The sequence below is a fragment of the Plectropomus leopardus genome, chromosome 6, assembly GCF_008729295.1.
Source record: "Plectropomus leopardus isolate mb chromosome 6, YSFRI_Pleo_2.0, whole genome shotgun sequence".
Lineage (NCBI taxonomy): Eukaryota > Metazoa > Chordata > Actinopteri > Perciformes > Serranidae > Plectropomus > Plectropomus leopardus.
The window spans coordinates 35265197-35286289 of record NC_056468.1 but is presented as its reverse complement, the minus strand read 5'-3'; the positions used below and the strand labels follow the sequence as shown (position 1 = coordinate 35286289).

General features: G+C 39.2%; 1 protein-coding gene across 1 annotated transcript in view; it reads left to right on the top strand.

Moving 5' to 3' along the window:
- The window catches only part of mmp11a (matrix metallopeptidase 11a), a 31061-nt gene that overhangs the window by 389 nt on the left and 9579 nt on the right, over positions 1–21093 (top strand). Inside the window, exon 2 of the mRNA XM_042488258.1 lies at positions 17507–17727. Within this exon, the coding sequence (XP_042344192.1) occupies positions 17507–17727 (221 nt within the window). The remainder of the gene's footprint in view (positions 1–17506; positions 17728–21093) is intronic.

The following is a 21093-nucleotide window of genomic DNA, read 5'->3' as shown; positions in this document are numbered from 1 at the left end:
ATCTGCAGTGTTGACTTTCTTCCAGTGGTGGAACGTAACTAAGTACATTTACTCAAGTACTGTATTTGAGTACAAATGTGAAGTACTTCGTGACGCTTTATACTTTTACTCCACTGTATTTCAGAGGGAATTATTGTACTTTTTACTGCACTACATTTATTTGCATGCTTTAGTTTTAAAATATTAGGATTTTTGCATAAAAAACATAAGAGTTAATAAAATATGTTCTGTTCTGAAATAAACAGTTTATCTTTAACGATTAACTGATTAATCGGTCAGAGGTTTGCATTAAAATTATGGCCAACTATTTCATAAACATGTCTCTTTCTCTTTTTAAAAAATAATATTTTAAGTTTTTTGAGTTTTTTATTCTTATTTTTGCATGAAAAACACAAGAGTTTATAAAAATGTTTTAAAAAATTGTGGTTGTTTTATCATAATTTTGAGTTTTGAGGGTGCTTTTTTTAAAAAGAGTTTTTAGTTCTTTGTGTTTTGTTATTACTCCTAATAAGTTTTTGGGATTTTATTGGGCCCCTTTTTTTTTATTAATAATAATAATAATAATAATAATAATAAAATAATAATACATTTTTTTATGGAGTGCTTTCCACAATACTCATAGATGATTATTTATCAAAAACAACACAAAACAACGTTACCACAAGGAAGGACTGAAAAGTATGTTTATACTTGTAATACTTTAAGTACTTTTTTCTGAATATATTTACTTACTTTTACTAGAGTGAAACTTTCAATGCAGGACTTTTACTCATAAGAGTATTTTTACAATGTGGTATAAGTACTTTTACCTAAGTAAAGGATCTAAATACCTCCTCCACCACTGCTTTCTTTATTCTTCCTCCTGCCACCAGTGACTCCCCCACCCCCTAAACACACACACCCACATCCACTTGCACACACAAATGCACGTGCGCACACACTCGTGCACATTGCAATATTTTTCCTGTGCAGACTTTGGAGCAGAATGAGTCACTTTGTAACAAAATAAACACAATCCACATTCTTGCACCAGGAATTTCTTTTAAAGTAACACTTTTCCCCTCACACACACGTGCACACACCCTTCCCTCGAAATCATCCGGACCAATGACACTGATGTTGTAATTAAGAAAATGGTTATTTTTACGCACGCCCAGGAGCTGACCTGTCACTGTAATTAGCCCGGGAGCTGCTCTTACTTTGAAGAAATGACTATCATCACTATTTTTTTTTGTCTGCTCAGCAGCACTGGAAGCAGTCATGACTTTGCAGCCAAAAGCTGACGTCTTGTGCTCACCGTGCGTGCAGGATGACAGCAGAGTGTTTTGGTTTTGCCTCGGTGCAGCCAGCTCTGATCTCGGAGGAGGAGAGAGGGAGAGAAAAACTAAAGGTTGCTGAGTTCCCCTGTCTGCAGGGCAGGAAGCAGTAATAACAGGTCTTAAAGGCATTTTGTCAACAACGCCATAAAAGAGAGGGGTCGTCCATATGGACCCGTCATGACGGCGTCAGTGGCACGCGCTACACAGCGTCCCAGTTGTGTGTTTTAATGGTTTTTACAACTCATTTCATCTTGTTTAATGTCATTTCCATTCATTTAAATTACTCACTTTGTTCTGCGGCTGTTCTGCAAACCTGACCACATGCTGCAAAATACTTTATATTTATTATTTCCTCTTAATGTAATATAGTTTGACATGCATGCTTTTGTGCAGGAATGTCCTGTTTGCAGGTGCAAAGAATAAGAGGTCATTCATCAAAACAAACGGGCGGCTCAGATGAGCAGTTACAGTCAGGAATGTAGCGGATACTGTGAGGAGTTCTGAGGCTGCAGAGGGATGGAGGTGTTTTGATTTTAAAGTATGATTGCAGGTTATTTTAGGAGGCCAGTGTGCAGAGTAAACAGTTGTGCAATAGTTTTATGATGTCCTAACAACAGGGTGTGTGCAATATTTGTTATTTGCAATGTATCTGCTATATTTTGTTCGTGCAATTTGGATTATGTGCAATTCATCGGTGTGATTTGGCACAGCTGGTGCTGTTTTTCTCATATGTAGTTTGTTTTATTCTAACTGTGGCATTTATGGGCGCAGCATCTGAGTCCAAGACAAATTTCTGTACGGTACAATAAAGTATATCGTATCGTATCATATCGTATTGTATCGTATCGTGATGTCAGGGTGGGTGATATATTGAATATACTGGAGTTATCCCGGCTTGTTCTACGAGCGATACATAAAATAACATTATCATAAAAATCGAGTATAAATTGTGACATCGTTTTCATAAGCCACTGGCGTTTGGGTTACCTCGCTCTCTGCCTCTCACAGACACACACACAAAGCAGGGCTTTTGCAGAGCTCCAGACTGTGACTATTTAGTCACATTTGGCAACTATGGAGCGCTACTGCAGTTTGCAAATACGATTAATACCTGAACTGTAGAGCTGTTAGTTCCCAGCTTACAGAGAATAAATCATCAGGTTTAACAGGACTGCGGTAACAGTCTAACCTCGTGAGTGGTAGCTGCAGTAGTGTGAGCAGGTGTGGCGTGTGTTTGTATCTGCAGAGCTCCTTTCATGACTATTTAGTCACATTTTGAGACCATACAATACTTTCTAAAGTGTCATTATAAAAGTACTTTAACTTCCTTATAACCATATTTTGTTAAATTTTATTATAACAGTAGTGTATTCGAAGTTTAGTATTTGACATTAGCTACTTTATGCTTGTTGTAACAGCAGATCATTCAATAATTTTATATATATTAGCAGTTAACTTTAGTTTAAAGAGCACTGAAAATATCGCGATATATATCGTGTATCGCAGCATAACCTTGAAGTATCACTATAAAATTGTAAAGCCATATTGCCCAGCCCTATCATCGTATCGTATTGTACCTAATTTTAAACTGCTTTGAACAGCACTGTTTGTGTTGATTCATTAGTATCCACTCTGTGTTTTTGCATACTTGAAATACCTTTCCACAGTTTAATCCACAGTAATCAGCAGTCAGGCCATTGTAGTGTTATGACATGTCTTTGTCGACGGTGTGATTATGTGTCGGGTTGAAACCAGGTTTTTACTCATGACAAATGACTCTTCTCCACCAACACATTATCAGAGCTACGTTGCACCTGTGATGACAACTTTGTTATGTCTGCCGGTCATCTCACTGGGAAGTCTAATCTGCAGTTTTGTCAATTTGTTCCCCTGTTGTTGACAAAAGAGTGAGTGATTACACAGGCCCGGACAGGCCTCAGTGTCTGTGGCATTCAGGGCAGCGGGACTCACAGAGCGCCTGTTTTCTGTCTGCAGTGAAGAGGGGGAGCTAACAGCTAACTGTTATTGTCAATAAACCCTGAGTCTCCTCGGTTCTCCTCTATTTTTCCCCATCATGTCGATGTCTGCGGGCGAAGCGATTGGTCGGGGAACCGTGAGAGCAAAGGTGACATCAGAGCCGAACTGGGTTCCCATCGTGTGGATCTAGGTCACAGCTGCGCCGGGCTGTGAGTGGCTGATGGGATTCGGGGAGGGGGGGGGGTGCAGTTAAAAGACACATGCACCCCGCTTTCATGAAGTTTATCAGATGCTTTTGTTAGTCAACAGGAGGAGGAGCCTCGTTCACTAAGGCAGCATCACGCTGGAGTGAGTCTGCAGGTTGAGTGAAACCTGGCAGGCCCGGGTGAGTTTGGCAGGAGGGTGCTGGTATTTAAATATAGTAAAGTGCACAGTGAGTCTCTGGATGGCATAGAGCCCAAGTTTGCATTTTGATTCATTTCACAAGCTGCGTCTCCATCGCTTGACACAATGATTGCAGGTGGACATGTTAACATTTACAACAGTGATGCTCAACTTGTGGCCTGAAGGCCAAATCTGGCCTCTGATAGGATGCCAGGTGTTTTTGTACTTTTAGTATACAGAAGGTGCCAGAGTGCATCAAACAGCATTAAAATAGAGCTTGTTTAACAAAAGTGCCAGTGGAGAATCCCCCACACCCCTGACAGAGGTCCTAACTCAGACCCTAATGTCCGAAAATCCGAGAAACGTCCTAAAATGAGAGACATGTCCTAAAATCCTGGGAAACTCCTAAAACGTAAAAATTGTCCTAAAATCCCAGAAATTTAAAAAAATTATAAAAACGTTCTAAAATGGGAGAAATGTCCTAAAATCCCAGAAATGTCCTAAAATTACAGAAACGTCCTCAAATCCCAGAAACATGTATGGGGCTACTGCGACTTGCTCACTTTAGTTTGACATCTCGCACTAATACTGCAGTTTATTCTTCTTCCTGCTTCGCTACTGGCTTTACTTTGCAAGACCCACCCTACTCCGCCTCCAATCAGCGACATCGCTCTTCTTGATGCTTCTCTCACGCGTCTTGCCATCAGTGTTGCCAGATGTATGATAATTATCATTTTTGCACAATATTTTGCCCCGTGCAAGATGTATGATCAAAACTTCCACTGCTAATTTCTTGGCTCCTACATCTGTGTTTTACGCATCACGTCTCGCATGATCTCCTTCGTGTTTAGTGTAGGCCACGTTAAGGTCACGTTTGTCGAACAGACACTGCTGTCGTTTGTTTTTGTAAACACTCGGCCGCCTGCTGGGAAAAAACCTGACGTCCGCTGTGGGCTGAGTCAAAAAGTCTGAATCAAAAATTTGTTTAAATGCTTGTTTACTAAAGTTATAAATGTATTCGTTCTTCGTACGATAATTTTAAGCCTCTGATACGACAGTTAAACATTTCCAATCTGGCAGCACTGCTTGCCGTGCTTGTTGGAGGTAAACACAACCATCAGACACGAGCGAGAGACAAACAAGAGAGACAGGAGGGAGCGCACTTCACTGAAAACAGATGGCAGATGTCATCTACATGTCAATGTCTCCTTTTAAAGCAAACCAAGACGGTGCTCGACTGTAAAAGAGGGACAGCAAATATGGCTGAACAAGAGGCCGAGGGCCATGTGAACTGCATACTTATTACAGACTCATTTAGAGGATTTACAGTGGACACGAGAGGAAAAGACGACAGCTAGGGCCAAGAAAAGAGCTCGAGAGACAGAGGACAATATTAAAAGCTCTGGAAAAGTGGCTTTAAATAGTAAGAATGCACATATTAAATCAAAGTTGACCACCTCTTTAAGTGTCTACAAAAATCAATTTCGACAGCTGTCTGCGCAAAATTACTCTTTACTGAACAACAGTGATGGGGATCAAGACCCGGCTCTACTGAAGACCGGGTACGGCTCTTTTAAAAACCCCTAAATCAATAAGGTTTGAGCTTATCGATACTGCTATCGAGTCCCGTGAGAACTATAAGGTAACATTACATCTCAAGTCATGTCACATCCTTTAATTTCAGTCTGTGGTCCCAATACGATTGTCCAGTTTTTCAGCAGGTTTGTGGTTTTATTCCCTTTTTGAAAACTGTTTTTTTTTTTAATGTCCTGCTTTACAATATTTATGCTTTTTTAAATCTATTAATTGATGTACAGCACTTTCGTCAAATCCGTCAGCACCTCTGTTGATTTTAACTGTGCTTTATGAATAAAATTGGATTGGATTGAAAATATCAAGATATATATCGTGTATCGCGATATAGCTTAAAAATATCATGACTTTATTCAGTCATATTGCCCAGCTTTACATGAAAGTCAAGCGCGCTCACTCCACAGCTAAATCTGGGGACCAAAATGTTCCCAGAAGTATACTGCACAGAACAATAACTAGCAAAAAAAAACTCTACTTGTAGCAATCAGTCGACTGGAGGCTTCTGCGACTGATGATTTAAATCTCAGACTTTCAAGAGGCAACCCTAAAAAGGAAAGCCCGCAGGAGATCTGTGGTTACCATGAACATGACTGATACTTTTACCCCAAAGCATAAATTGAAATTATCATGCAACTCTGTAAAGTAACACTCATCATAAGTGCAGGAATCAGCCCTTACACAGCGTACTGTAGCCTGTAGACGTAACACATATTACACAAACTCGGTGAAAAGTTTAAATTTCACACTGCTGTGCTGGGTCCAAAAAGTGAAAAAAAAATGCATACTATCTCAAATCTTTCCGTCTTGTTTCACCCGTCACTCATACAACCTTAAGCCATATGTGCGCTGCAGGAGGAGCCGGCGAGAAGATACACTCTGCAGCACATCTCCTTCGCAAATGTTCTGCATGTGTCAATCACCACACAGGATAAGAAATCATGTGTTTACTTGGCTGAATATTCGAGCCATGTAAACTGTAATGTCCTGACTTCAACTCTGACCTTTTGACTGGAGTCTGCAGCCATCTCCGTCCGTCTTTACCCTTTGAAAGCTGAGTAAATTGGTTTTAAGGCAACAAGAAACTTACAAAGACATGGCCTGCAAATTAGCAAAAGATACATAAAAATTAACATAAAAATTACTTGAAAACGAGCCCAAAAAAGCTATTAAAAAAGCCTTTAAAAAGTACTGAAAAAAAAAATTCTGTGACATAATTTTAATTTTAAATATATAAAATTATTGTTATTATGAATTTAGTTTTCTGGATAATTTCCTAATAATCCTCCAATTTTTACGACACATTTTTAAGTAACTTTCTTGTCACCTTTTACTAATTTCTTGCAATTTGTGAGACATTTCTTGCCAAGTTGGTCATTGCCTTTTGTCACCATGTTTGTAAGGTTTCAAGGGGTCAAATAGCTTGTGAAATGTGTCTGTTTGCAGCACAAGAAAACTGATGTCCATCCAACTCCAACTCCTTTTTTTATAGACATTAACCTCAGGTATTAAGTTATTTTTCGTTTCATATATTAGTAAGTTATCTAGTATTTTTCTTTTCATGTGCACACACGTTCTGAAAGACAATAAAATGAACTTTGAAATAATAAATAAATGAAATAAAAATAAAAAATAATAATAAATAAATAATAATTAAAAATAAATAATTACATAATATACAAAATAATAAATGAATAAAATAAAATGAACCTTCAAAGGGTTAATTAAATCAAATAAAGACAGCGGAAGACTTTTTGTGGTTGCCAGGAAAGATAAGATATTCAAGCAGATGCCCAGATGGTTTACATCACCTTCCACTGCCGGGTGTTTCTGATCTTCAGATGATATATCGGATTAAGAGAGTAAAGAAGGGAGATAACGAGGTATTTGCTGATGAAAAAAAACGGCACGCCCCCGTCCTATCTGGCACAATAAATCCTCTCTCACTGTAAGCAATCCTTTGTCCCTGTTTTTTCAACGAGAGCACACCCTTTAAATTGAAACCGTATCTGTCTCCTCGTGTAAACACTCACTTATGACTTACTTCCTATCATCCGGATTCACCAGTATGAGGTTTAGACCGTTAGATATCAAGTTTATGAAAAAGCCTCTTCTCATTTTCCTGCCGCCAAACAAATTGTTGTTAAAAGAATCAATAAAACGTTTTTTATTCTGATTTAAATGAGATTTAAAAGTCTTCCTTTTTAAGATGTCATGAGTCGGAGATGCTAAGTGAATTTCAGGAGGATTTTTTTTCGATCATATCTTTTTTAATTTCTTTTTGGACCCACTTTCCCTCCACCTTCCTGTTCTACTTCTGCTGCACTTATAGATTTCCGACTGCCCTCATTCGAAACACATGTCGAGTGGATGCAGTGCGTTCTGGTTTCCTGATGGTAATGCTGGTGGACAAATTGTAATTTGAATTTTTACATGCATTGGATACAAACAACACTTGTCAGCGGGATGAATTCTTCGTTCGTCGTCATGGAAATTGATGTCAAAGGGAATAAGTGTAGAATATCACCAGGATTTTGAATTCAAAGTCTGACTAAGGAAATTAAAGGAAATGCTTTTTTTCATTTTCTTGCCAAGAGTTAGACGAGAACAAAAGGTATTTTCAGGACAAAACTCTTTGATACAAACTGCCCATTTAGGAGCTCCTTCAAGAACATCTTCAAGGCCGTTTCCATGTCTACGTGCCAGCAACAGCCATGACCCGGGGCTTTAAGTTTTCTGGCTGTCCATCCGTCCATCCCGTTCTCATACACGCAATGTCTCAAGAACAACTTGAGGCAATTTCTTCAAATTTGGCACAAACATCCACTTGCACTCAACGATGAAGTGATTACATTTTGGCGGTCAAAGTTCACCGCGACTTTGTCTGTCTCACTCTTCAGAACGCAATATCTCAAGAACGCCTTGAGGGAATTTCTTCAAATTTGGCACAAACGTCCATTTGAACTCCACAATGAACTGATTAAAATTTGGTTGTCGAAGGTCAAGATGACTGTCGGGCTGCCCCTTGAAAGTCTGCCTGTTTTTTTTTGTTTTGTAGTTTGCTAGTCAGAGTGCTGTGCGGTGTACTTTTGCAACACATTCTCACTCCAAACTCGCCGCATAGAGACGTTTGGTCAGGTGACCTTCCACGTCAACTCATGATTTGTGTTTTAGGTATTCTTCCACATCAAGCTATGACGTGCCGGGATGCCGCAACAGAACACACGGGACGCAAACTCCAGACTACCATACGAAAGTTGGTTGTTTGTGTGACCCATTCACCTCCCCGCCCGCCCGCATTATGAGCACACTCGCACTCCTTCATATTACCTGGTTGACCAACCTGCTCTCACTCCGAACGTCAAAGCTTGGCATGGACGATCACTGCCCAACTGTCACCATGTGATGACTTCAGAGAGAGACTGGGTTGACTTTTGGGGACGTTTTGGTCCCCATATTTTGAAGTGAAGAGTGAGCACTCTTGACTTTCACTACAGTCTTTGGCACAGGCTGTTGTAAAATGCCATAACTCTAAGCTAAGTATAACAAAAAGACCTCAAGGTAAACAGCTGAATCACGCAGTGAAACTAATATATTTACCGTAGAAACACATCACGCTATTTGGGAAATATTTTGGGCAAAATGGATTATTATTGCCATGTCAATTATGCATCCTCCACCTGCTCCTCTGAAATATCGTTTTTGCTGTACTTATGAGTTATGAGCTCATGAACGGCCCTTTAAAGTCCTTTTGAGTGGGAAATTTCTATGATACCGAAGTTGCCAAGCTCCAGGGCAGCAGAAATGGTGGAAAGCATGGAAACAGTGTTAAAAAAAAATCGTTATTTTGTCTCCAGTAGCTATAATTTCCTTTAAGTAGTTGCACATTAGTATGTGTATCTGTTAAGTGTAGCAAGCAAGCAAACTTTCAACTACAAATCATTCTAGGCGAGTATGTTAGCAGACACATAGTCAGGTTTAATAAAAGTACACAGTGAGATACTTCTTTTAATCTAAAAGCGTAGGCGAAGTTTAGAGTTTGTTTTGTAATTTGGAGCAGGCTATCCCGTGTCAGTGACTCAGGAGACAGAAGTGTTTTGGCCGCACTTGCGTGTTCACCTGTAATTTCAGAGCAGACAATCGAAATCCTGTCAGGAGACTTTGTGACGACGCTACGAAAATACCCGCGGGACAATTAGTCCGTCACTTTCTGCTGAGAGTGCAAGAAGCCGCTGATGAGACATGAAAACCCTTAAAGAGCCTGAAGGCCTCGTGAAGGCGTCTCCACGCCCGGAACATGTGAGGAGCTTGTGATGGTAGCGGCGGAGGTGGAGGTGATGTTGAGGGGGCGTCCGTTACATGTACGGACATATCTAGCTTCTGGTTGCAGTGATGACAAGATGTGTGAGCGGCGGTGCAGGGGATCTGACTGTGGTATTCACAGAGAGACGTGTCTGTACACGGCGCATCTGAAGAGCGTCTCCAGTCTGACAACAAACCCACCACCATCACCCAACCAGGTCACCGTGCCTCAGTCTGACACGACCGAGCACGACCTGCAGGGAGCCCGAAGGCTGTCAGGACGTTTTCACTGTTGATTTAACCAGGAAACTTTTGACTGAGGCCAACGTCAACACCACTTTAAACCAAACTGCGCCTTCACTGAGGAGACAGACTCTTAATTTAAAACCCTAAAAGCAAAAGTGGAAAGCGGTGAAGTAATGAGTCCTAAAACGCCGTTAGCCTTTTTGCACTTCCGGTTCTGGGTTTTTTTAAAGGGTTTTCAGTAAAATGCCTTAAATAAGGTCTGCGGTTAACACAGGCTAAAGATATTTAGATGTTCTGTTCTGCAACATAAAATACGTCCGTATAAACACAATTTTTTAACTTTTAAGGTTTTACTTGTCTTAAAAAAGGCAGTTATTTACAAGTGGCTAAATGGGACTACAGTGTTTGCTATCAGAGGGCTTTTGTTTTGAAAGGGAAGGAGGGAAGTTGACGTAAAACAGACGTCTTTGTCGTTCCTCATCTGTATGACAGCAACAGACTTTTAAACTGCAGTAAAAGAGTGGTACAGAGTCAATATAATCATCAAAACATCATTTTCACTGTCTTTTTCTGCTGACAAAAAATCAGCGAGCCACCGTTTCTCTCGATGTGCTGCAGCTGACACGGAGCTGACAAGCGCTGCTCAGGCGAGCAGCGGATGCTCTAACTCGATAAAATGGGCGCCGAAATAAAAAACATAAAGTTCAGTGTTGCTTACGCACTGCTGACGCGTGTTGTGTAAAAAGGGCCTAAGTCTCAAAAACCTGTGTTCGTCACAGAGCTTATTTTTGCCGATTCATTGAAAATCCCACTGAAAAATCCCATAAGGTTTTTAACAAGGGGACCAGTGCGATGCTAACTTCTGGGTCAGCCTACAAAAATATGTCATCCCTTCACTGCTCTATTAGGTGTGGCAACTTAAAAAATAAACTCAAATACTGAAGTGAAAGGTTTTTATTATTTAACCCAGACCCAGTTTTTTCATTATTTTGTGTCTCAGTGACTAATGGCGACAACGTTTTTTCAAAAATCGGTCTGGTATCAAGAGCAGCATGTTAGTGTCACTTTACATCATCTAAAAGACCAAAAAGCAGATCAACAGAAAAGGGACTCAGTTCCTTTTGTGTTCACATTGACAGGTCATTTTAAAGAGGATTCGATTCTTTTTCTGGTCCACTTCAACCCTGATGTTAATTTACTTGAAATTACTGTGTGCGAACGACTTCAAAAAACAACAATTCTGAAACATATTTAACTTTTATAATAATTTAGTAATAAATATAGTTTTCTGGACATCTTTTCCCTTAACTTAAAAAAAAGTAGTTTTCTAAATCTTTTAATTCTTAATATGGTAAACATTTCTTGCCAAGCTGCTCACATGCCCTTACCCGCACGACTTCAAGATTAAGCAAACCAATTATCTCAGGCTTCAAAGCTTGAAATACTTGTGAATGGTGTCAGAAAGCAGCACAAGAAAAGTGATGTCTGTCGGGTTTTATTGATTAAAGCTGCTCAATAAAACAAGAAAACCATTTTCCCGATTTAAGGGTTTTTCGGGGGGTGGTTTTCTCTGATCCGCTGTGACGGTCTGAGGCGATGTGTTGTAAAACCCTCTGAGGCAAATTGTGGTTTGTGTATTTGGCTTTATAAGTAACTGAAATTGAAAACACGGGAAATTCTAGATGGAGATAATGCTTTTGTTTGGGTTTGACCTTGAACTTTTATGTGAAACCTGTCCGGGCACATTTAGGGATTTTCTCGGCAGTGGGGTCAGACAGGTCAAACAATCCATTTGACACACAGGCAGGAGGGGGTTTTGTCCTTTAACCACACGTTTTTTTTTTCTCCATCTCCCTCTTTGAAATGATGGAGGCGGCTCCACGTTCACCCACCACTTAGAATTAGAAAAGTTTTACGACCCTGAAAGCCGACACTCCCTTCACCTCACCTCTCTGATTGGGATCAGGCAGCAGGCAGCTGCAGTCTAAACTGTCTGGTTTGGGGACAGAGGTCGGCCTGTGACCAGGTGATTTATAGTTTAACCCTTTGAAACCTGGATCGACATTAGTTTCTTGTGCTGTGTTCAGATGCCTTTCACAAGTATTTAATGCTTTCTTCAGAAAAATGGAGGGAAAAAGACAATGAGCAACTCGGCATCAAATGTCCAGATAAAAAAAGGAAATTAAAAAAAGAAAAAAAGGAAAAGAAAACTAGGGACATGCAGAGTTCTAATAATATATTTTAAATTATTTTTAAAAAATTTAAATTTAATTTTAGTAACCTTTTTTTCAGATACCTTTTTTTATTTTCAGGTCATTTTCCTATTTATTTGTTTTTTACTTTTTGGCTTAATTTCGGGTCATTAGTTACGTCCTGCCAAAAACAAAATCTCAAAAAGAAATAGGGAAATGTCGATTTCTAATGATGTATTTAAAATTATGCTTCAGAAAATGAATATATTTATTATTTTATTATACAGCTATTTTTTTTTTGTTTTCCAGATAAATTAATAGTATTTTCAGGTTTTCTTGCACATTTGTTTGTCGCACTGGTGCTCTGTGGTCACGAAATGTGACTAAATATTTGCAATATACAAACACAAGCCTCACCTGCTCAATCTGCCACCACTACCACTCATCACGTTAGACTGTAACTGCAGCGCTGTTAAACGTGACGATTTATTCTCTGTAAGCTGAACAGAAACTAACAGCTCTCCAGTTCAGCAATTAATAGTATTTGCAAATCACAGTTGCGCTCCGTGGTTGCAAAATGTGACTAAATGGAGACGGTCTGGAGCTCTGCAAAAGCCCTGCTTTGTGTGTGTGTCTGTGAGAAACAGAGAGCTGTAGGAGAGAATGAGGGAACCAAAACGCTGGTGGTTTATAGAAACAACGTGACAATTTATACCTGATGTTTGCAGTATAGTCATTTTAAATATATCGCCCACGGAAGAAGCCTTAATACCGCAACTATATTTCGTATATCATCCACCTCCAGTGCAAGGCTATCAAAAAACAGCATACATGATGAAAAAGGTAACACCTGCACACTTGCTCCATGCCACACAAGTTTATACAATTCAACGTTTCGATCCTACTTGGGTCTTCATCAGGTCAAAAAAGCCAGAAATTACAACACAAGAACACAGAAGTAAGTAATTTGAAGATAGAAGGCCATAAAAATCTCTCACTGAGAAGTTTGGGGAGGATGTTTCCCTAACCTTAAATTTCTGCTTTTGTTATCAGACCCAGTGTTTCTCACCCAAACACACTGTGTGCGTCCTGAAAGTCTCATAAACATACTGAATGCATTTCCTTCCTCTCCAAACATTTGCAGCCATGTATTTAACTTTGCTGTCTTCTTCTCTCTGGACTTTGCTGCTGCTGCTACATTTCTTGGCACCACCAACTGTCAACAGTGAATGAAGCACGCAGCCGTGGGCAGGAATGCATAATGCATAGCCCACATGTGCGCTCATGTGCATTCACTTTCATTTCACACACATAAAACAGGGACCCACTCATCAAAGCATGCTTTATAGCACGCTAAATGGTCCTTCACTTGTAGAGCACTTTTCTAGTCGTTCAAACACTCAAAGAACATTCACACTATATTCACCCATTCAAGCACACATTCACACATTTTTGGCCGAGGCTACCATCCAAGGTGCCACCTGTGACTCAGTATTTAAACATTCATACACTGTGGAGGTAGAACGAGGAAATAGAGCGAGACGTCCACTAATCGTGAGGTTGCCGTACATGTCAAAATGTCCTTGGGCAAGACACTTAACTCCAAATTGCTCCTGATGGATGTTCCATCAGTGTGTTTGTGTTTTAAAAGCTGAGTAGCAGGAGGCACCTTGTACTGAAACCTCGGCCATCAGTGTGTGAATGTGTGTGTGAAAGGTAGATGGTTTTCCGTTATATTTATGTCTTAAGGGGCTCAAATTTGGCACAAGTGTCCACTTGGACTCAAACATAAATTAATTAGATTTTGGTAATCAAAGGTGAAAAGTTACATTAACTGTGACCTTGTCTGTCTCGTGCTTGTGAACCTGGTCAGCAAAATCCCCAAATTTCCACAAACAATGCCAGGGACATGAACTCAGTGATCTTGATGCAAGCTGCAGGCCTGTATCGACTCACTTATAGAGCCTATAGCCTCCCCCCTCTGGGTAAATAAAGGCAAAACAAGCAAACAAATGGAGTCTGAATTCCATGTTAGTTATGTTTTGCAGCAGTTCCATGTGAGCAGCTTTTAGATTGATACGCTTCAGACCTGCTTTACATCTTGATAAGGGTTTTGCTGTTTATCTGGGGTTTTTGTTGTCAGGAAGCAGATAACAGTGAGACAGAAACCTCCAGAGAAACAAGTTCAGGGAGAAGCAGTTTTTCTGGGCGCCACGGCTCTTTTAGCTCATTCGTAACAACACTAACAAGCTGTATAAAGAAATCTGTAGGACACAAGCAAACCCCGCCCCCCCCCCACCCCCAATGTGAGTAAAAGCTCTGTGCAACAAAACAAGCAGCGAACATCTCCGTTAAACAAAGTGAAACACAGGAGGCGGTGGGTGGTGGTTTGGGGGGCTCGGGGAGGTGTGTACTGTTTGTTCTGGGATCCCGACCCATCAGTCGCCGTGTTTCTGCAGTCTGGAGCACATTCCATGAATCCTGCTGGGTTTTGTTCCCCTTAACTTACAACAACGACACGGTCTGAGTCCTGCAGAGCTGAGCGAGGCAGCCCCGTTCAAACATGACTGTGATTTCACTATTGTGCCACAGTTTATGGAACGAGTGTTAATTATGGTTGGTTTTTTGGAGGGTCGATTTCGAAATCTTTGGTTTGATAATACAGTTGATGTTTTGTACTTATAAACAATATGTTTCTGTTTGATCACTTTTCCCTTCGAGCGGTGTTCTTCTTCTTGTCGGGGCTGAAATGTTCCTGTAACATCAAATCTAATTAGACGTTTATGTTCAGACAGAATTACTTTAAATGGGATGTAAACATGAGGTTACATGGACTTATGGAGAAGTCATTCATTAGAAGTTTCCCAGAATACTAGATATGTCCTGAAACCACAGAAATGTAATCATATATAAGAAATGTCCTAAAATCCTAAAAATGTCCTAAAATCTTAGAAATGTGCTAAAAGTGTAACATTGTTCTAAAATCCTATAAATGTCCTGAAATCCTATAAATGTGCTAAATCTCTAAAAATGTCCTAATCTCTTAGAAATGTACTAAAATCCTACAAATGTGCTAAAAATCCTAGAAAATATTAAAATCCATGAAATGTACAAAAATTCTATAAATGTCCAAATGCCCTACAAATATGCTAAAATCCTAGAAATGTCCCAAAATCCTAGAAATGTGCTAAAATCCTACCAACGAGCTAAAATCATGGAAATGTCCTAAAATTCAAGAAATTTCCTAAAATCCGCAAAATGTGCTAAACCCTTAAAAACAACCTAAAATCCAAGAAATTTCATAAAACCCTAGATATGTGCTAAAATACCACAAATGTCTTTAAATCCTAGAAATGCCCTAAATTATATAATTGTCCTAAAATCCAAGAGATGTCCTAAAATCCTAGAAATGTCTTAAAATCCTGATATTCTAAAATTCAAGAAATTTCCGAAAGTCCAAGATATGTCTAATGCCAAAAACCTTTAAAAGTCCTAAAAATGTCCTGAAAACCCAGAAATGTGCTAAAAACCCTAGAAATATCTTAAAATCCAAGAAATGTCCTAAAATTCTATAAATGTCCACAAACTCTAGAAATGTGTTAAAATCTGAGAAATGTCCTAAAATCCTACAAATATACTAAAATTCTACAAATGTCCTAAAATCATAGAAATGTGGTTGAATCCCAGTACGGGGCTGCTGTGACTGGCCCCCGACCTCTTGTTATTTTGCAAAAGTGGCCCCCAAGGAAAGCAAGTTGAGCATCCCTGACATAAAGGGACACTTCATCCTTCAGTTTATCACAAACAGTAGAGGTACAGTACAACTCAAGTACAAATACCTTGAATTTGTACTCAAGTACAGTAGTTAAGTAAACGTATTTAGTTATATTTCAGCACTGGCTTAGACGTGTTTTTGCCTGCAGATTAGTGAATTTGTGATCAGTGGATACTGACTGCAGCTGGTGGATACTGTAGTATCTCAGAAGATCGAGGCGGGATTATGTAAGAAAGAAATTGTGGGAAAATTCACAGAATCTGATGACAGAAATAATCAGTGTCATCTCTACACAATAAATTGGTAGCATCTTTTCCCACAGGTTGCTCTGAGCAGCAGCGGAAAGAGGAAATGTGTTTAATTGTGTGATAGGAGGAGAACACCCAGCAGTAAGTGCAGCGCTGCAGATGTGGTTTTGGTCCAGGGGGCCGAGGCCGATGACGAGGCTCTCCTCTGTAATTTGCTTCAGTGGAAATGAGCAGAGCCATTTCCTCTGGATCTGGTGGTGGTGGTGGGGGGGGGCGGGTATTACCCATAATGGGACACCCTGGGACCGACTGTCTCTGAAACTGGGGCAAACTACGAGCCTGACCTCGCTGACCTGATTATGAGTGCGGGCCGTCATTAACCTCACAGGTCAACATTGCAGATTCACATTCATCCAGCTCGCAGATACACTCAGATTTTTCTCTTGGTTTCTTCTTTTTCTCTCACTTTTTTTTCTCACTTTCACTTTCAGTAGGTTTAGGCACAAAAACATCGTGATTAATTTGTCAGCGTGTTACATTTATCACGTGAAGAACATTCTTCATTAACTCTTGACTGTTGGGCGCATTTTACACACTTTTTTTCCTTATTTTTTTCTTTAAATTTTGGCTGTGTTCATGCATATGGCATACATTTTGGCAAGACTGTGTATTTTGGTTTAATCTTGGAATTTCCAGCTCAGCTCCTACAATAAGTGTAAAATACACTGTGGAAACAACATTGTTACATTCATATTCTTATGTGCAAAAAAAATGCTCCACTGAAACCCATTCAAAGTGCATTTTTTTATCCTGCAGCCATCAAAGCATGAAAACATGTTATATCCACTAGGTGCACCGTCACAATCAATGTTGTTGCTAATTATTGACATATCTCAGGCCGTGATAATCACCAAAAATTTACTTACTTACACATTCACTTGTAGTATATGGAATATAATTCTTTTTTTTCTTTCTTTTTTTTCAGGACGGCATGTTTTCTTTTTTTTTATGGTGATTTTGTTTTCTTGTAAAACTTTTGGTGAAAAATCAGAGAAATCAAAGCAGATTTTTCTTTTTTATTCATTGCTAATCACTGGCATAATCCAGGCTGTGATAATAACAAAAAACATTGCATATATTGAAAATAATTCATTAACCAATAGATTAGATAGAGTAGCAGTAGTCCTTGGCTGTCTTGCATGTTAGCAGTGAGCTCACCAGCAACAAACAACGTGAGTATATCTCCTGCAAGTATTACCAGCCTTATTCTTGTGTTATCTTCCTTTACTGAAAAAAAACCCAATGCTCTTTTTTCTACTCCGCGTTTCTCCATTTATTCTTACTTTGTTCATTCTTTTCATCTTCTTGTGAAACACAAAATACTTTCCTATTGTTCTGCACTGTAACACCATGACTATCATAAGTTATTATTTCCAGGTTTAACTGACTCATGCACACTTAATGTTGTTGCAGGTCTCTGAAAAGTTCCCCGACCTGAAGAAAAGGGGGAAGGTTCCTCACGCTCAGGACTTAGTGAAGGAGACGAGTTTGCCGGCGAACAGCTCCAACACGTGGAACCGACCTCGCTGCGGCGTACCGGATTACCCCGTCCAGAAGGAGGTGCATTATCGGGGGCGACAGAGACGCTTCGTGCTGTACGGAGGACGTCTGGAGAAGAATGACCTCACCTACAGGTACAGACGCTCACACGCTCAGCTCTGATCCAACATTAGTTTAATGCTGAACTCGTTATTGATGGGTGAAAGTGGAGGATCACGACATGTCATGACATCGTTATGTCACCTTATTGGACGGTAATTTTTTTGTTTCTCATCTAGTACGGAGGGGACGTTGTCTTTCTATGACAGAGGGTCGCACTCACAGGGGATCACAAAATCCTGTATTTTATGTGCCCCAATTTTTCTCGTGGTTTTAGATGGAAAGAAAGAAGTTTTTGCGATCTGGAATTCAATAAAAAAGATTTTGGTGGCAATTTATGGCAACGAGCAAATGCAAAAAACTAAAAAAAAGCAGCCGATAGAGCATCCAAGAGAGCATGACAGAGCAACCAGCAGAGTAGATGACAGAGCAATCAAATATGTAGTACACAGAGAGGCTGATAGAGCAACCAACAGAACATCCAACAGAGCAGCCAACACAGCAGATGACAGAGAGGCCAACAGAGTAGCCGATAGAGTAACCAATACAGCAGCTGATGGAGAGGCAAATACAGTAAACAATAGAGCCTCCACCAGAGCAGCGGATAGAGCAGTCGATGGAGCTCTGTGGCCAGCTTTCTGGCTTAAGGATGGGCGTGGAGTCGCACCGCTCCTCAATGTCACTTTTGACCATGTGCACGCAGCCCCGCTCCACAGGTGCTCCAAACTTATTTCCTGGATGCGCCTCTAAGGCGTTTTTTGAGCGTTCACGCCCTATGGAGTGATCGGCCCCTCAGAAGTACTGAGTTTGGTACCTAATCCTAGTAAATAAGTAACTGTTTGCCAACAACTTCACAAAATTGACATAAATATGATATGTCAGTGTGTCTGCAGCCCCAAGTGACCAAAGAAGATCAAATTTATCTCTGGTTTGAAGAACAAACAAGAAAGCACGTTTATGAAGTTCATGGCCTGTCCTGTAAGAGTCTGCTGGATTCACACTCGCTGAATGACGGACTCGAGGAAGAAAATATAACATGTGGGGGCTTATTTAGTACTTCGAAAATGAAGTCTTGAAGTTATGATTCTGACAAACGGGTGCTGGTTTTCTTTCATCTGAGGCCTTGGCACCATCGAGCGTCTGGCTGCTGCCGCTCTGTCTGTGTCTCCTGGGGTCCCTTTCATTGTACTCATTCTTTATCACGACAGTATATTGAGACAGACAGAGAGAAGCGGGAGACAGCAGCGGCCACAGACTAATAAGATTCTGCTGGATCGGACCAATAAAGCGCTCACGGTGACACCTGACAAATCAGCGTGGTTAACCAGGATCCAGGCAACAAGAGACAAAGTCAAACTACACTTCTGCACGTTTAGTTGGGGTCACTAATGCTTCTGTGTCTCTCTAAATCACTAAAATATGAGCTTTGAGAGAGTGGAGTGACACTACTGTGTAGTTTTTATTTAAAATCAGTCAATTAATCCCAAATACACCATCCTTCTGCCACAAATACCCATAAAGAGCACCAAATGTGGATTAATGCGCCCCTAAAATAGTCCACAATAGATTCACTTTTTCCTTGTGAGTCCTGTTTGATAGAAACTTAAGTGACGGGCTCGCTAACGTCTGTCTCCTCTAATAAAACTGTGACCTATTTGAAGCTCAGCAATATGAGTCTGATGAGTCATATCTTGAAAAATGTTTATCTCTAATCTGCAGGGTATTTTTGTGGAAAAAGTGATAAGGTCAAGGATTTCTTACGTGAACTTTGCACTGGGGAAAGTCTGACTGTGCACAAATACTTGTTTGTTTGCACCGAGTTTATATAATTTTAATTTATCATTAAGCAGAAATTATCTTCATTATGTTTTTTTTTCTTTCTTTCTTTTTTAACACATAGTGCATGGGCACTGCTTAAATATGCAAGACAAAAGCCGCCACAATAAAAAATGAATCAACCAATGAATGAATCAAAGACTCGATAAATTAATTAATATGCCATTAGATGCTTTTAATGTGTTTTAATTACATTGTTGTCCTTTTTATTATGCAAATAAGGAGTTCAAAGGTAAATAAATAAGAGGCGAATTAAAACAAATATCAATTTATGTCACATTTATTATATGCAATTATCTTTAATATTATTTTGCTGCACTTAATGCCATATTATTTTATTTATCGGGTCATTTATTTATTTATTTGGGGAGCTTCTGTCCTTCATATTAAATGAACATTTTTCAGAAGATGTCATGATTCAGCCCCTCCTCTCCTCCTGCAGTATAAACTCTAGAGACAGCGGTGGAGATGAATACCAGTTATATTTTTTTATTGCTAGTGTTTCTCTAAATGAAGACCACATTTCCCATAAACCCTGCTGCTTCCTGTCCCTCCTGACTGAACCACGACCATGACAGCCAGTATAAATTCTTGCAGGTAACATGCTCTGAAATGGTGCCAAAACATGACGCAGCACATTTTCTCAGCAGAGACACGAGATGCTGACGGCGTTTGTCCTCAGTATCTGTAATTATACATCTCAGAAAAGCTTTAACTTTAAACCCTCAATAAAACCAGCACGTTTGTTTATTATAAGGATCCCCATTAGCTGATGCCTAAACACCATAACATTACATTACAATAAAACAAACCTGTAATAAAACGTAATGATAAGAAAAGTAATCAATAAGATAAATAAAATAGGTAAAAAAAAAATAATAATAATATTAATGAAAATATAAAAATAAAACTACTTTAACAATAGTAGACAGAAAAGAATATAAATTATTTCACTAATCAATTAACCAATTCAAATAAAAATTAAAAGAAATAACTAAATAAATAAAAAAAAAAAAAAAAAATCTTATTTCTCAACAATCTTACCCACATCAAGAAAAAAAATTAAAATTTAAAAAGTAATTGGCCAGATAAAGCAAACTCAAGACCTACCTTTTTGGCTTTTAATTGAACTTTATTTATTTATTGACTACTTATTTTATATATTTTAGTCTGTTTTACAGATTTACTACTTTATTTACCATTTTACTTTTTACATATTTATTTATTATTTTTATCATTAACTATTATTTGCAGTTTACATTTTTACTTATTTATTCATCTGCTTATTCATTTATTTATTTATTTTTATTATTGCTATTATCATTTTATTTATTAATTTGTTTTTTCCTGCCTCTGGTGTTTCCTCACTTATAGTAGTGTTTCTTAAGTTCCTGTTTTTTCTTTTGTTTTTGTTTCCTGATTCAAGGAAGATGGAAAATCAGAATAACAGCTTGTACCATAAGGACAGAAAAGGCTGGCGACACTCCTCTATGAGGATCAACCACATTACGTTGGCACCACCGAGTACCGATTCACATTAAATCAACCGGTGCCAAATTTCGGTA